This window comes from Hyperolius riggenbachi, chromosome 10, assembly GCF_040937935.1.
Source record: "Hyperolius riggenbachi isolate aHypRig1 chromosome 10, aHypRig1.pri, whole genome shotgun sequence".
NCBI classification, from domain to species: Eukaryota; Metazoa; Chordata; class Amphibia; order Anura; family Hyperoliidae; genus Hyperolius; species Hyperolius riggenbachi.
The window spans coordinates 77,661,840-77,679,044 of NC_090655.1; the positions used below are offsets into that span (position 1 = coordinate 77,661,840).

The 17,205-nt window shown below is 44.0% G+C and overlaps 1 protein-coding gene across 5 annotated transcripts in view; it reads left to right on the forward strand.

Moving 5' to 3' along the window:
• The window catches only part of ATE1 (arginyltransferase 1), a 170,532-nt gene that overhangs the window by 99,991 nt on the left and 53,336 nt on the right, over positions 1-17,205 (forward strand). For all 5 annotated transcript variants that reach the window (XM_068257584.1, XM_068257583.1, XM_068257581.1 and 2 more), the window contains one exon: positions 15,190-15,222. In XM_068257584.1, coding sequence (XP_068113685.1) covers positions 15,190-15,222 — 33 coding nt within the window. The remainder of the gene's footprint in view (positions 1-15,189; positions 15,223-17,205) is intronic.

Here is a 17,205-nt window from a genome sequence, read left to right on the forward strand (position 1 = left end):
TCAGTTTATGAAACTCCGACTCCGGGTACCCAAAATAGCTCAGACTCCTCAACTCCGACTTCTTAGTCTAATACTTAACAGGGCTGTGGATTTTGTACAAAAATCATCCGACTTCAACTCCTCAATTTATGAAATCAACGACTCCGTCTCCGGGTGCCCAGCCAATCAGAATCTTACAAATCTATCAGCTGATCAAACTGATCACATGCTTCTCCATGAGTTCTCCTAGGCATTGCCATCCATGCTGAAGGCTCAAGTCTTGGACCATTGTCAACAGACATCCATTAACTGTTTTCTGGACTCTAGATGTGAACTAATGTACCACTAAAGCACATTATTGCCCTCTGTTTCCATCGGGCAGTTTAGCAGGTGCTCTTCATGATGCTCTTTTTTCAGAGCATTTTTTTATGTCTGTTACTTTACTTTCAGGATTCACATCTTACTGAGAAAAATAGATATGTTTAGTCTTAACCCGGGGACTGAGGAGTCCTGCTTTATGCTGGATGGTGCTGCTTTCTTCTAAGCAAGGCATGTTTCTCTTTGTTCAGTTGTACATTTGGCAGTGATCATAGTAAGATGTTTGTATTCTGCTGGGTTGCAGTGAATAAGGTTATGCAGCCCTCTTGGGGATCCTTTGCTGTGAACATCTTGCCCCACGCTGAAAGGTTTTGCAGACATCAAAGCACAAGCTCTCCTGTGCTGGTGTGAAGCAGGCTGTGCCCTCTGGTCCCCCCCACAGACCTGGAAAATGTAGGGCAGCATAATAATAAGCCTGAGTTGGGCAAGGCCTATCCCTCCTGCTTGGGGGCAGCTCATGCAGCTGTGGAATTAAAGATGTCTATTCCTGGAACTGTAAATGACCAAGCTGTATCTGTGCAGTGCCAGCTCTGGGAGGAACACACAGTGCCAGGCTTTGAAAAGCTGGCACGCCAGTCACAGCACTGTCTACAGATGACAGCTTACAGGCTCCAAGCCATTTGTACCAGCACATGGCAGCACTTCACTAATATGTGATCTTGTTTTTCCCTCATAGTTGTGAAAGGTCACATCTAAGGCTAATTTTTTATTTTCAGTGCATCTTTGAGCATATCATTTGCATCTTCTTTAATATCTTTTTTTTTTACTGAGCATGTAGTTGTTGTAGTTGTGTTTATTACATAAAACCACCACAGGAGACATCACATTTTTTATAGAGAACAACTTATAGAGTAAACTCCAAGGGATCGGGAAAAGTAGTTTACTATAGCAGAAATTATTCCCTCTGTCCACATTTCTGTGCAGCAGGTGCAGTACTGATAGTGTGCGCCACCGACCATGACCCCTGGGTCTCCTAGTGACCTATCACTACACTAATTACCCAAATGACCGTGATCAAAAATTTATAAACTCCAGTTCTTAATACCGTGTATTGCCCCCTTTAACATCAATGACAGCTTGAAGCCTTTTGTGATAGATGTGGATGAGGCTCTTTATCTTTTCAGATGGTAACGCTGCCCATTCTTCCTGGCATAAAGCCTCCAGTTTCCATATATTTTTGGGCTGTATTGCATGAACTGCACGTTTGAGTTCACCCCAGAATGGCTCAATGATATTGAGGTCAGGAGACTGAGATGACCACTCCAGAACCTTCACTTTATGTTGCAGTGGCCATTGACAGGTCGATGGCCTTGTACCTTGGATCATTGTCCTGTTGGAATGTCCAAGTACGTCCCATGCCCAGCTTCCTGGCTGATGAGTGCAAATTTTCCTCCAGTATTTTTTGATAACTTACTGCATTCATATTGGCATCAATGCTGACCAAATTTCCTGTGCCTTTGTAGCTCACACATCCCCAACCACCATGTTTCACAGTAGGAATTATAAGTACCAGGAGAGGGCAAGAGTGCTGGCACTGCAATGTGGCATGCAGTGAAGGGAGAAGGGCTTTTTTTTTTTTTTTTTTTTTTTATAATCCGGTACAGCGGCAATCAATACAGCGTGCTGTGGGTGCTAGGTGGAGGGAGAGGTCACTGTGGGTGCTGGGGTGGGAGAGGTCACTATGGGTCCCAGGTGGAGGGAGAGGTCAGTATGCCACACTAGGATTCCTGTCTGGGCCTCTTCACTTGAGTGTCCCAGGCGGAGGCGGAGCTTCCGGCGGGTTGGCGGGGCGTATCACGGTCGGGGCGGAGCTTATTTTGCGCGGCGAGAGGGGCCTTTTTTGAAGATTTTAAAAAGGGGGGCGCCTGGGTACCCAGAGCACACCCCCTGTGCACATGCCTGGCTGGGGGGGGGGTCTTTGCTGGGCGCTTTGCATAGCTGGGTGTGCTTTGCTGGGCACTTTGCATGGCTAGGGGGGCGGCTTTGCGTGGCTGGGGGGTCTTTGCTGGGTGCTTTGCGGGGGCTTTGCATGGCTGGAGGGGGGGGGGTCTTTGCTGGGTGCTTTGCTGGGGGGCTTTGCATGGCTGGAGGGGGGGGGGGTCTTTGCTGGGTGCTTTGCATGACTGGAAATGCTTTGCTGTGCATGGCTGGAGGGGGGGGGGGGGTCTTTGATGGGTGCTTTGCATGGCTGGAGGGGGGGGGGATTTGCATAGTTGGGGAAGGGCTTTGCTGGGTGCTTTTTAGGCTAGGGGTGCTTTGCTGGGCTGGGGGGCTTTTCTAGAGGCTGCCTGTGCTACTCAGACTTCTCATCAGGGCAACCAGAGAGGCGGAGGGAGGCAGCGCGCACGCTACCTGCCCGGACTTGTACGTTTCATATGCGGAAGTGTTCAATAATGTCTCTTCTGCATTGAAGTGTTTGCGTCCTGCGGGTCGCGTGTGAGCTGCCTCACTCCGCCTCTCTGGTCGCCCTGATCGGAGGTCTGAGTAGCGTCAGCGGGGGAGGAGCGATGAGCGTGGCTTCCTGGCGGCATGGAGCGGTGAGCAAAACTTCGGGACTTGGCTGGCCACATTAAGTCACAATGCGTTCCAGCCGGCCAAAGTCCGAAATGCGTGCCCATTTTGCACACTGGCCGGATCAGCCGGCCACTTCACATTCTGACCGGCCGGAACCTGAAGTGGCCAGACTTCGGGTTCTGACCGTAACACATATATATATATATATATATATATATATATATATATATATATATATATATATATATATATATATATATATATATATAATCAGCAGTACATGCCCAGATACTTGTGGATTAGTAATCTGCATTATGCCATTATGCAAATTACTTTCCAGTCAAATTCTTCTCTCTGATGTAAAGGTCCAGCTTTTACCCCCTGAATGTTTTAAATGTCTGCACAGCTAGTTATGTGACACTTCTTAATCTTGCTGCAGGCATTAAGTTTGTTTAAAGTTGCACACTTAGCAGTCCTGAGGTAGTGATGGGTACCTACCAATAAAGTGTCTGTACCCTCCACCCATGGCCAGCTTTGAGGCAAGGCCACAAAGGCCCTGGCCTAGGACACCAGGAAGCAAGGGGTGGGGAAGCAGACTGCCACTACCAAACATGTAAGCTGCAGACCTGCTCTGTGGCCACCCTGCTTAAAGGGGAACTTCAGCCTAAACAAACATACTGTCATCAAGTTACATTAGTTATGTTAATTAGGAAAGATAGGTAATATAATCTCTTACCCACCCTGTTTTAAAAGAACAGGCAAATGTTTGTGATTCATGGGGGCTTTTGTCATGGGGGCAGCCATCTTTTTGGTTGAAAGGAGGTGACAAGGAGCAGGAGACACAGTTCCAACTGTCCTGTGTCCTGATCACCCCTCCCAGCTGCACACGCTAGGCTTCACATGTCAAATTCAAAATGTAAAAAAAAAAAATTGCACCAAAACAGCAGGAAGAGAACAACAACAACATCAGAAATCCCATCATGCTTTGCACAGCATCAGGGGAAAAAAGCCCGGGCAGTTTTTTTCTGTGCAGCTAAAAATGAGTCTTGTATAAGAGAAACAAAGTTCTGATGATGTGAAACTGTTAAAGAAACACCAAGCCTTTTCAGTGCTGCTGAGTTGATTTTTAGTCCGGAGGTTCACTTTAACACGGGTGAGCAGTGGCGCTCAGGACTGGGGAGCATAAGACCAGGAGAGCACAGGACGGGGGAGTACACAGGACAAGGAGGAAATCCGGCCCTGCCTCTACCGTATTTACTCTTGTTTCTTCCACAATCCAAAAACTTAAAGTAGGAATATGCTATGTCTTTCGGCATCGTATAATGCTTGACAATGGATCGTATTAAAACATCATGTTTAAGCCTTTTAATGGCAACAGGACGTTTTAATACGTTGCTCATTCCTGACGCCGCTCCGCGTAATACAGGAAACAGTCACAGTGGGCAGCACGGTGGCGTAGTGGGCAGCGCTCTCGCCTTGCATCGCTGGGTCCCCGGTTCCTATCCCAGCCAAGTCAACATCTGCAAGGAGTTTCTATGTTCTCCCCATGTCAGCGTGGGTTTCCTCCAGGCACTCCGGTTTCCTCCCACATCCCAAAAACATACAGATAAGTTAATTGGCTTCCCCCTAAGTTGGTCCTAGACTATGATACATGCACTACATGACACATACATATAGACATATGACTATGGTAGGGATTAGAGTGTAAGCTCATCTGAGGGACAATTAGTGACAAGACTATATTCAGTGGCGTAGCTAAGCAGGCCCCGATGCAAGTTTTACAATGGGGCCCCCCAAGCACTCTATACATAACAATTGCCAATGGCAACTACAGTGTCAGAGGTGAAAGAAGGGAATGGGGAGCAGTTTAATGATTACCACTATTCAAGGTATCTATAGAAATGATTATAATGAGCACAGGACCAATAGAGAGCTAATACTGTAGTTGAGGGAGGGCCCTTCGGGGCCCAATACGGTCGCAACCTCTGCAACCCCTATTGCTACGCCCTGACTATATTCTCTGTACAGCTCTGCGTAAGATGTCAGCGCTATGTAAATACTAAATAATAATAATAAAATGTAAAAAAAAAAAAGTGAACACTTCCTATAACGGGAGTGTGTTCACTAGCGCCATCTGGCCAAAAAGTAAAATAACGCATACAGGCACATACATACATTCACAATATTAATAAAAGTAATAACTTACACTTCCAAAGCCCCCCCCCCCCCCCCCAAAAAAAAAAAAAACACTTGTAAAAAAAAATACATACATTGTTGCCTTAGGACTCAGCTTTTTTTAATCTATATTTTATGTAGGAAAATTACTTATACTTTACTACATAGGTGCTTGTAATTATGGACCGGACAGAAAAAAAAGAAAAATAACACCTATATTTCAAAATAATATATTGTCACCATACATTGTGATAGGGAAATAATTTAAACGGTTTACTAATCGGGACAACTGGGCAAATAAAGTGTTTTGGTTTTATTTACAGGAGAACGTTTAATTTTAAAGTTATAATGGCCGAAATCTGAGAAATAATAAATTGTTTCCATTATTTTCTTATTTTTCCCATTAAAACGCATTTAGAATAAAAAAATTCTTAGCAAAATGTACTACCCACAGAAATCCTAATTGGTGTAGAAAAAAACGAGGTATAGATAATTTTGTTGTGATAAGTAGTAATAAAGTTATTAGGGAATAAAAGGGAAGAGCACTGAGAGGTGAAAATTGCTTTGGTCCGTTAGGGTAAAAACCCTTGGGGGTGAACTGGTTAAAATAATGTATTGCCTCTTTATCATAATGCATAGTATTCACTAAAATTTTATACTAGCCGGCTGCATATAGCATAACAAACAGAGCTGCCCCTTGAACTTGTCAGAAGTTGCCTTGAGGGTGTGCATAACACATTGTGAGCCACTTAATATATTTTTTTTAACCATTTATCTGTATTAAGTGCAGTAATATTTTGCTATGTTGCAGCCAGTTTCTTGTCTTTATTTTTTGTTTTTTGAAGTCTTGGCTTACATTGAAAGTAATTGCTGCGGTATGTGGAGATATTGCAGTGCTATAAATGAAGGGCTTGTGTATAAGAGCACTTATACAGGGTGCTGTATAAATCAGATGCCATTGCAAGTGATCTTTTGAAGTGATCAAAAGGTCATTGATCATATGTGATGAAAGTGTTGAAGAACACATGGAGTTCATTTGCTTGCTGGTGTGCGATGGAATGTCTGAACTGCAACAACCTGAGCAGCTCTGCTGATAAAGAGGATGCTGTTTTTTCTAGAGCTGCCAGACCGAGGAGCTTAGTTCATCATACAGCTGCCTAAACTGTGCTCACTTCTTCTATAAAGCTTGAATAGTTACCTGATGACACAGGCGGATGGATCCCAGTGATGTCCCCTGACATTAGCGTTCCCCGATCCATCTTCCTGCGGGAAGGTACATGCAATGGCACACGACTGGCACAATCGGGAAGTGAAGTCATCACAGTACTTTGCACATAGTTTATGGGGATCTTAAAGATCCAGTCCGACCGTTATCATCGCAAGTCACCAAACGTCTGTGTAATTGAGCGTCTGTACCCATGTCGCGAGATCACGGGAACGATTGCTTATCGCTCAAAAAAAATCGCTGGTCTCATCATAGTAATTGTGTAGTGGCTACGGGTCTTAATATGGCCATTCTATGGGAGAGGAAAAGTAGGTATGTCGTCAACAGCTACCAATCACACCTACCAAGACTAAAACAAGAAACCTTTCTTATAAACCTCTTTTACATCTCTGCTACAATCGGCAGATACTCACCCACTCGCCCCGTAACTCACTCTGCTTTTAAAACTCTGCCTAGCCCCCCAAATCGCCAATACCGCCCACCACATCCATTTTTATCCAAAGTTTCCCGAAGCCCTGTGGCCAAAACCACCTGTGTTGCTGCAGTCCACTCCCAGTGGGGGTGCCAAGCCGTGGCTGTCGAGCTGGGGCGGACCAAGGCGACACACAGAGGGGTGACTACAGAGCTTCAGAAGATTTTAGAAAAAAAAACAGTGGTTGAGGGGTGCAGTTTACTACAAATATTTCTTTTGGCTCTACATTTTCAAATTTAGAAATCTGTTTTAAAGTCATGCTAAACTGCAGCTGCACATATGTCCATCCTGTTCAAAAAGGTCTGAAATGATACTTCCGGTAAACTACAGGTTAAGGCTGTGCAAGCATGGTGAATGACCCATTTCTTGTGCAGAGAATGGAATATGGATAAGGTAGGTCTTCTTTCAGCTAAAGAACATAGGAAAACCTTTTACCACTTAGCTTCTACTCACTTTTTATATTCACTTATCAGCCTGATTGTTATTGGAATCGGATAACTTCAAAAAGAGAAGAGAAGGGTAAGAAAGAGCCAGGGAAGCAGGAGCCCTCGGTGTAGTATTAGATCTTTTATTTCCTTTGAGTACATAGAATGAAAATGACTCACGTTGGGTGGTTGCCCAGTTGCCACTGCATTAAATCGCTTGTGGAAGAACACCCATCTCCACACGGGTCTTTGTGTTCCTCTGGTCGCAATCCATACTGCAGGTTGGGTTGGATGGGTGGAGAGAGGGGGGTACCAACTGCTATAAATAGTAGATACTTGGAGTAGGTTTTAACTTAGCACCCTCTGATTAATTTGCCTTGCTAGGGTTTGGGTTTAGTTGGACTCAATTGTTCATATCAAAAACAGAATGGGGGAAAAAATATGATCTCTGTGATTTTGAACATGCCAACAAGAAAAATGCCCTTGAACCTCAGTGCTGGACCTAAGCTGTCAGCACAGGCTGGTGCACTTCTCCTGAAGGTACACCACTCCTGCAAACCGCCAATATCACCCTATAGTAGAAGAAGGCACTCCACAGGCTGAAAGGTGTGTTTGTAGGTGTAGTGAGCAACCAGGCACACTACTTTTTAACGGTTGCACTGCCCCTTCTGCACTCCTGAGGAAAGGTCTATGCATCTGTAGCATGTTGTGAATATGTTTGCTCAATAAACTTACAGATGCACGTTTGAGTCTGTGGAGTGCCTTCTACTATAGTGTGATTTTGACTATGGCATGATTGTGGGTGTCATATCAACTGATTTGATGTTATTTTTTTCTGGGATTCTCATGCACAACAGGTTCTATAGTTTACTCAGAAGACAACACACTCTACATTTTCAACTGAGACAATATTGAATAATTGTTTTGTCCCAGGAAAGCCTAAGGGCTCGTTTCCATTATACACATATATAGCCGCATAGCACCGCTATGTCCTGATCACAATGCACGGCAATGGAACAGTTTCCACTGCGTGCATTGCATGTGAATCGATCTGAGAATCTGCAGCATGCTGCAAATTCTCGCACAGCTGCATTCGCCCGCCATCCCCTCCATACACTTCAGATGTTAAAATTAAGAAAAACTAAAGAAAGGAACAGCGTGGTCTGAATGATAAAACTACATATTTATCTTTCTGAATTATTTGTGATATGCATGACTAGGGGTGTGGTTAGAGGTGTGGCAGGGGGCATGTCTGAAATTGACCCTCATTTTTATCTCATAAAGTTGGAAGGTATGCTGTAAACGCCCATAGACGTGGTGTCTAACTACATTTATTTATTTAAGTATTTGTATAGTGCTGACATATTACGCAGCGCTGTACAGTGTATAATGTCTTGCCACTAACTGTCCCTTAGAGGGGCTCACAATCTAATCCCTGCTATAGTCATATGTCTATGTATGTATCGTGTAGTGCATGTATCATAGTCTAGGGCCAATTTAGGGGGTAGCCAATTACCTTATCTGTATGTTTTTTGGGATGTGGGAGGAAACCGGAGTGCCCAGATGTTGACCTGGCTGGGATTCGAACCGGGGACCCAGCGCTTGCAAGTTGAGTGCTTTCCACTATGCCAGCGTGCTGCCCTTACATCATTTTATGTATATGCCTAATGATGTCCACACAGAAGCAGCAGTGCTGCCTTCCTATGGAAAAAAGAGCTATAATTCCCAGACAGCGGTGCCAGTCTCTGTGTGTGGACTTTGCTGTGCTTCCCAGGAGGCACTGGGGTGCGACTTTGGCACGCTGCATACACCTTTTTTTGGATTGGTGCTCCCTTTCTTCTGTGTTTGCTATGCCTAATGATTGTTGCGGGATTCTCTAGCCCAGTCTTTTCATGTTTTTGGGCTCCAATTAATTATGTACAAGTTTGAGCGAGTTTCAAAAAGCGTGGGGGGGTTAGATATGATTTCACTTGAACCCCCAAGCATTTGCATCTCTGAATTCAGATTGGGAAGCGGAGGCTAATATTCCAACCTCAAGGGTCTTCATTGAACTTTCAATGGAATTTCCAAAAGGCTGACATTCTAATCTGAGAAGTACAAGTCCAGCTCTCATAGTGGCTGAATTTACATGAGAGCTGTCTAGAAATAAACATACACAGACACAAAGCAGAAGCGCACTGAGGGATGTGACACTTAGAATTAACCAAACCTTTACCACATATAGGCAGTGCTGTGTGTGAACAGCCTCTATCAGAACATGACTAATCTCTTCTTGTTACTGGAGTTCTTGAAGCGTTTGCGCTGGCTTCCTGCACATAATCAGCCACATAGGTCATTCCCTCACGAGCGAGAAAACTTACAGCATTAATTGCTAATTAGATAAACCACAGACAGACAAAAGATTTGGAGCTATTTGACAGAAGCACAGAAAAATATCAGCCGTTTCCTGACTACACTCCTCCTTTGCTGAAAGATGAACAATGGCTTATAATTGTTTGGGAGTTGCTGATTTGTCTGTCCTGAAACTTCTGGCTAGTGTTTCATATGCAGAAATGGCAAGACTTTATGCTTTGTCGTGTTTTGCCTGTTGGCAATTTTTTTTCCATTTGCTTGAGGTGAAAATTATATCTGCCTATATGAGGATGGATGGAGGGAGCCATGGGATTACTGATTACTTTTTTGGACAATAAGGCTCATTTTTTTCTCCCCCAAAAGTGGGGGTAAAAAAATTCACTGCGTCTTATAGTCTAAATGCAGGCGTTCCTGACTTTAACGCCTGATATTACAAAACTCCAACCCACCGCAATGTCGGGGACTCCCTGTACTTTGCCCATGCTGAGCAGGACGCATAGGGGCATAGAAGAGGACACGAGAGACACAAAGAGGCATAGAGGAGGACACAAAGAGGACAGAGGAAGACACAAGGGGGGCAGAGTAGGACACGGGGACAAACTGAGAGCACAGGGGGACACAAAGGGGCAAAGAGGAGTAAACGGGGGACGCAAAGGGACATAGAGGATGACACAAGGGGGACAGAAGAGGACAGAGGACGACACAAGGGGGACGGAGGAGGACACAGGGAGACACAAGAGGTACAAGGGGGCATGCGGTATAAAGGGGGCATAATCTACAAGATGCCCCTTCACCATGTATGCACCAGGTTTAGTATATATGTTTCCATTGGTTTATGTCCTCTAAACCAGAGGTCCCCAAACTTCTTCAGTCAAGGGCCGGGTCGACATACTTCAGACTGCTCGGGGGCCGGAACATACATAAAATGTTGTTGAATACATTACATTGAATCTAGGTATTGATTCCCCCCAATCATGCCCGGAGGAGAACTCCCAGCAGCAGCCATTCAGTCATGCAGCGCTCAAAGAACATCTTTGCGCACCAGACAGTGAAGCATACCGAGGTGACAACCTGCCGTCCAATTGGACAGCATCGTCACCTGATGCAGAATTGGATTGTGAGCCAGCAAATGACTGTTCGCTGGCTTCTACAGTATGTGGATGGGTGGTGCCAGCACTTCTGTTCTATATGGAGGGTGCCAATATTTACAGGTACAGTGGACCACATCTATGTTATACATTTTGTCTTTGGGGGGGCCAGTGAAAAAGTCTCCGTGGGCCGCATTCGGCCCACGGGCCTTAGTTTGAGGACCACTGCTCTAAACCTAGGTGCCTCTTATGATCAGGAGCGTCTTATAGTCCGAAAAATACGGTAAATACATACATTTCCTGATGTCTTCTGGGAGCAGGAGATGCTCCCTCCTTGGCAGAGGAGTAGTTATGGTTATGTTTCTGGAGACTACCTAAGCACCTGCATGGCCATGGCCCGCCCCCAGCTCGGCAACCACCAATCGGGCCTCTTTTGGTATGCTAATTAGCGGTGTCCATTTAGGTGTTAAAGGGGCACTATGGCAAAAAATGTTAAACTTTAAAATATGTGCTAACCTAAACAAATAAGAAGTACGTTTTTTTCCAGAGTAAAATGAGCCATAAATTACTTTTCTCCTATGTTGCTGTCACTTACAGTAGGTAGTAGAAATCTGACAGAAGTGACAGGTTTTGGACTAGTCCATATCTCCATAGGGGATTCTCAGCAAGGCTTTTATGCTTTATAAAGATATTCCCTAAAAAGGATTTAAACAATGATGCTGGCCGGCTTCCCTGCTCACTACACCGTTTTTTGGCAGTTGGACAGAGCAGCTGCCATTCACTAAGTGCTTTTGAAAATAAGGGAATTCCTGAGAATCCCCTATAAAGAGATGGACTATGAAGAGATGGACTAGTCCAAAACCTGTCGTTTCTATCAGATTTCTACTACCTACTGTAACTGACAGCAACATAGGAGAAAAATGTACTTCTTATTTGTATATGTTTGCACATCTTTAAAATTTACATTTTTTTTTTTTTGCGATATTGCCCCTTTAAGATTTTCATGCATCTCTTTCTTAATGGACCAGCAGCAGCTGTCTGTCAGAGTCTCATAAAAACTCTGCACTAAGAATAGCTCTGTGGTGCCCCTTCCTTTTGGAGTCACCCCAGGCATCTGCCTGGAATACCTTTGTCTAAGAACGGCCCTGTGTCTGACCGCAGAACATTTTCTGCTCACCAGGCAACTAACTAGCCAGTGTCCTCCTTACATGTTCTAACTCGTACTAGTAACAGGTAAGGGGGAACCTTACTGGTTGGTAGGAGAGCATTAGAAACTGTCCTTCATTCAAACGCTTCATATGTGAGACTGAAGGCAGTAAAGCTGCAGGTTTTACAGCTGTCATTACAATTAGAACAGGAGTTGGGTGTAAATTTCCCAGTGGAGACCCTTCTTCTGTTTAAAAATGATTGAGAATGGATCTGAGAGGACTTTATCTCAGGCTGTGTTTCCACTATAGCAGAAAACGGACATTTTGTTTTGTCAGTTATACCGCATTGGAAAACTGATAATCAACAACAGATCATCCTCTATTATAAAACCCCTGTGCCCCTGCGTCGCGCTGTCACTGTGTAGCTGGGTCCGTGCTTTTTGCTACTGCGCATGTGTGCAGCACGGACCCGGACAGCAGTTGGGACTAGAGGGCGGGGCCAGTGAGCCGGGCGGGCGTGTGAGCGGGCAGACGGGTGCGTGCGAGCGCGCACGAGCGGCAGGTGCGCACACGGGCACGGCAGGTGCGCGCGCATGCGAAGTTTAAAAAAACAGACCAAGAGCCCGTTTTTAAATTGGCTTGGGTCTACTAGTATTTTATAAACCAAATCCATTCACACTTGTCAGTCTGCAAGGGATCTGTTGGGGTAAGCAGACCACACTTTTGTGCAGTTTGCTAATTTTTTTTTTGTCCCGGCGAGCAGATGAGTTTCCCATATAGTTTAAGTTTGAAACGCATCTAAACGGACCACAGCGGGCCATCGTAGTGAACATTACACTGTCCATTTCCACTGGCTGTTTGAGGTCTGGCCTAAGTGGGAATCTAGCCTCAAGCTGTTCCTCCGCTTTTCAGATTTTTTTTAATCAATGGTCACTGTACATGGCCCATGTAGAGCAATATACAGGAAGACATAACACTTACATTGTGCTATTTCTCCTGGCAAACTCAGTCCTTGAAATGCAGCCACTAGGGGTGCACGCAGTAGGCTCAGTAAGGAGTCTAGCCCAAGGGCTCCTTGCTGAATAGGTGCTGGCTTACTGAACAGGAAGAGCCGAGATTTTAACCCTGGTTTCCTCTGTCAGAGGCGGCGCCCTTAACCATTACACTGTATGAGGGGGTTTGCTGGCATACAAGTGGTATTTGCATAAAAAAATTGTAGGATCTTATCCCCATTCCCCAAGAGGGTCTGTTTGAAAAAGGTAACTGGGGTACAGTATCTCATTCATCCGACTCAGAGGGGCATCCATATGCAACTGGCGTGAGCGGTGCAGTGGTCTCCTTCATACCTCATGTAGCTTTTGTTGCCGTATTGCCACTGGGACAGGAAGTGAGAGTAAATCTTCTCAGTTGGAATACTGACAATAGTAGAATCCTGACAAAGGTTCTGACCTTCCTCTCTGTTAAAAAAAAAGTTGGGCTTGAGTACTGTTTTGTGATAAATTGGGGTGTATATATTTCCACAGTGGTCATGTGAGATGCTCCTGTAGGTTGAATTTTAAGTTATATACCAATTACAATATGGGTAATAATTAATTTTTCAAGTAGCCCCTGAAAGGCAGTGAAGTTTTATTGTCTGTTAAAACATCTGATCATGTTAAGATACATTACTGGTTTTTAAAGTCTTAACCAATTTATCATCTTTAAGATGGTCATAAACACAGTGTAACTTAAAGTGTACCCGAGGTGACATGTGACATGATGAGATAAACATGTGTATGTACAGTACTAAACAAATTAATAACCAGGGTGTGTTACTTATTTTATTTTGCTTACTGAAAGAGTTAATTTTTAAGGATGGAAGTGGCAGTTTTTGTCTTGTCAGTAGCTTGTCAGGAATATTGTCAACATCACTGATAAGCAAATCACAGCCATAAAAGTTTTCCTGGCAGAATACATTTTTCTACATGTTTCTGAGAGCAGAGGGAGAGAGAAGGGGTCAATATAGTTCATGTATTTTCATTTAGGGACACTTAATAGACTGCAACTGAGCAGAGACAACAAACCATTTAATCTACTTTATAAAGGTTTAAATATAAAATAAAATCCTGGGATGACTAAAAAAGTCCTTTTTAGGAGTAGGAGGATAAATATAATTGTTTATCTCATCAGTTTATTTTCCCCTCGGGTTCACTTTAAAGGGAACCTGAAGTGAGAGGGATATAAAGATATTTTTTTTTTCCTTTTAAACAATACCAGTTGCCTGGCATCCTGCTGATCTGTTTGGCTGCAGTGTCAGAATCACACACCTGAAACAAGCATGTAGCTCATCCAGTCAGACTCCAGTCAGTGCCACTGATCTGCATTCTTGTAAAGGGTCAATGTACGCACGGTACACACCTGTGATGTGTCGCCAGTCGGGGATCAGGAGCCAATCCTTTGGGCGACAAAAGTGGCAGCCTGTACACACACGTACTGTTGCTATGCGGAGGGCCGACAGAACAGCGCGTGTGACATCACCCAGTGGGCGGGGTAGCGGCGTCCTCGAAGTTGGACGCACGTTGGGTGAGTCGATCCGCCAGGCAGATCACGCACGGTTTGGGGGCTGCCGTAAACACGCTTGATTGTTGTCTGACGCGGTCGTATCGGAGGCAAAGGATAGTCAGGACTGCCAGGCAATATACATTGTATAAAAGGTAATGAATATTGTATGTCTATCTTCTATCCCACTTCAGGTGTGCTTTAAGTGCTCTTTACTGCACATCTAGTTGAGTAGAAACACTTCCATAGTGTACTGTATTTCCTGCGTAGCTAAAGGCAAACACTGTTCTTACACCTTATCTCTGGGCTCACACTTTTTCTTCTCCCTTGCCTAGCTATCCCTCCCAGGATTGTGCTAGGTTAAAAAGTTTAAAAACCAGCATAAATACATTTGTTTTCCTAATAAGCAGCTGGGCCATTTGACTATAATTAGTATTAATGTAGCGCTGATCTCTTCAACATCGCTTTACAGACTATACAGAATATCGTCACTAACTGTCCCTCAGAGGGGCTCACAATCTAATCCCTACCATAGTCATATGTTTATCATAGCCTACAGCCAGTTTAGGGGAAAACCAATTAAACTGAAAGGAGGAAACTGAAGAGCCAGGGGAAACCTAAGCGGACACGGAGAGAACATAGAAAATCTATGCTCTATATTAGACTACTGGGAAGGGGGTAGTAAGGCAAGGGGCAATAAAAAGCTGAGATTGAAGCAGGGCTACCAGGTACATACTTAATGTGTATATAGTGGTCATTGAAGACTCATGTTGAATAACATCTATATTTATTTTTCTATATAAGTTACCTTTTACTGATAATACCAACACTGACCTTTTTTCTCTTTCTTTCTTTACCTCTATCACCTCCTGTGTACCTATTCTGGGACTTGCAGTTCACAAGGTTCCTCTGTGATTCTCCGCTAGAGGTAAGTGACACAATAGACCAATGAAAGCTGTTGTATAGATTATGCAGCTGGATCTTTTGGCCCACTGGATTAACTTGTTGTTTTGAATGATATAATTATTTACAAGTTTTTCCCAACTCCCCCCCCCCCCCCCCCCCACCTTTTTTATTTTATTGCTGGACCAAAATTCAGCTATTTTTACATTGAACCATAGAACTTCTGATCTTGCCGTGGTTGTTGCAAAAAGGGTCACATCTTATACTTTTCTGTCAAAGTAGTAAAGCGAATTACCTGCCATGTTAAAGGACAGGGGAAGGGAGGGAGGGGGAGGCACTGGATCCCTTAAAGGAGCACTATTGATTAACATGTTTGTTTGTTTTATTTGAGATACGAATAGTTTGAAAAGTGCTGTTCAGTACGGGTATATACATTTCAATGCTTATCTCTGTTTACTGTTATCAAATTCCTTTCACACTTACTGACGGCATCCGAGGCAAAATCTGACAGGACTGCTCATTCATGAAGGGAGGGGGGTTCCCTCACACTGCATCTGTTAATCCTGTGCATGAGAGAAAGCTCTCAGCAGCTGCCTGTCTCAGAGAGCAGAGGAAATGTAACCTGCTTGTAATTGTATGTGAAACCTGACACCCCTTTTCATATGCAGTCTGACATGCAAAGAACAGTGTAATATTGAAGCAAAACTTTGCAAATGAAACATTCCAACTGAACTAAAATCTACACACAATGAATTACAGCTTTTGCCTCTGATATTTAACATGAAAAGTAGGAAAATGTTTACACAGCTACTTAGACATTATTTGTACATTGTAATTTTAGAACACGTGGTTTGATGGTGTTCTTTTAAGCTACGTACCTGCCGGCAAATGTGGCCAGATGGATCAGGGAACTCCGCCCATGAATAATAATTTCCCCGATCCATCTGGCTGTATCGTTTGCGGCATTAAAAAAATGATCGTTTACACGATCACAGTAGAACCCTCGCAAGCCAATGAGGATTGGATAGAACCTTTACGGCTTAATTGGACATGTTGGTCATTCAAAAACGAACGATCGCTGTGGGTGGTGTACGTCATTAAACATTGTTAGATGAATTTTTGTTAAACTATGTTGTGCAAAAAAAGCATTTGTCGCGCAAAAACGATTGCAAAAATTGCCAAGTGGGTATGGGCCTTTAAAGAGGAACTCCAGTGAGAATAATGTAATAAAAAAGTGCTTCATTTTTACAATAATTATGTATAAATGATTTAGTCAGTGTTTACCCATTGTAAAATCTTTTAAATCCCTGATTTACATTCTGACATTTATTACATGGTGACATTTTTACTGTTGGCAGGTGATGCAGCGGTTTCTTGCTTTTTTGGCAGTTGGAAACAGCTGTAATAATAATAATAATAATAATAATCCGAACATTTATATAGCGCTTTTCTCCTGTCGGACTCAAAGCGCTCAAGAGCTGCAGCCACTGGGACGCGCTCAGGAGGCCACCCTGCAGTGTTAGGGAGTATTGCCTTGAACTCCTTACTGAATAGGTACTTGACCTAGCCAGGATTCGAACCCTGGTCTCCCATGTCAAAGGCAGAACCCTTAACCAGTATTCTATTCAGCCACTGATATTCTATTCAGCCACTGATCTGTAACCAGCTATTTCCCACAATGCAACAAGGTTCACAGACAGGAAACTGCCAGGAGTACCACGATCCTCAGGGTTTCTTGTGGGAGGGGTTTCACCACTATATCAGTCATACAGCATCGCCCCCTGATGGTCTGTTTGTGAAAAGGTATAGATTTCTCTTGTAAAAGGGGGTATCAGCTACTGATTGGGATAAAATTCAATTCTTGGTCGGAGTTTCTCTTTAAAGACTTCTCAGGCCTCTGTGCATCCCCTCCTTACGGTGCCGGGCCGCCGTTCAAATGTCCCGCCAGCAGCATCTTCTGGTCTCTCCGGAAGGCTATGGAAGTACTCAGAGTACTTCCGAAGATGTG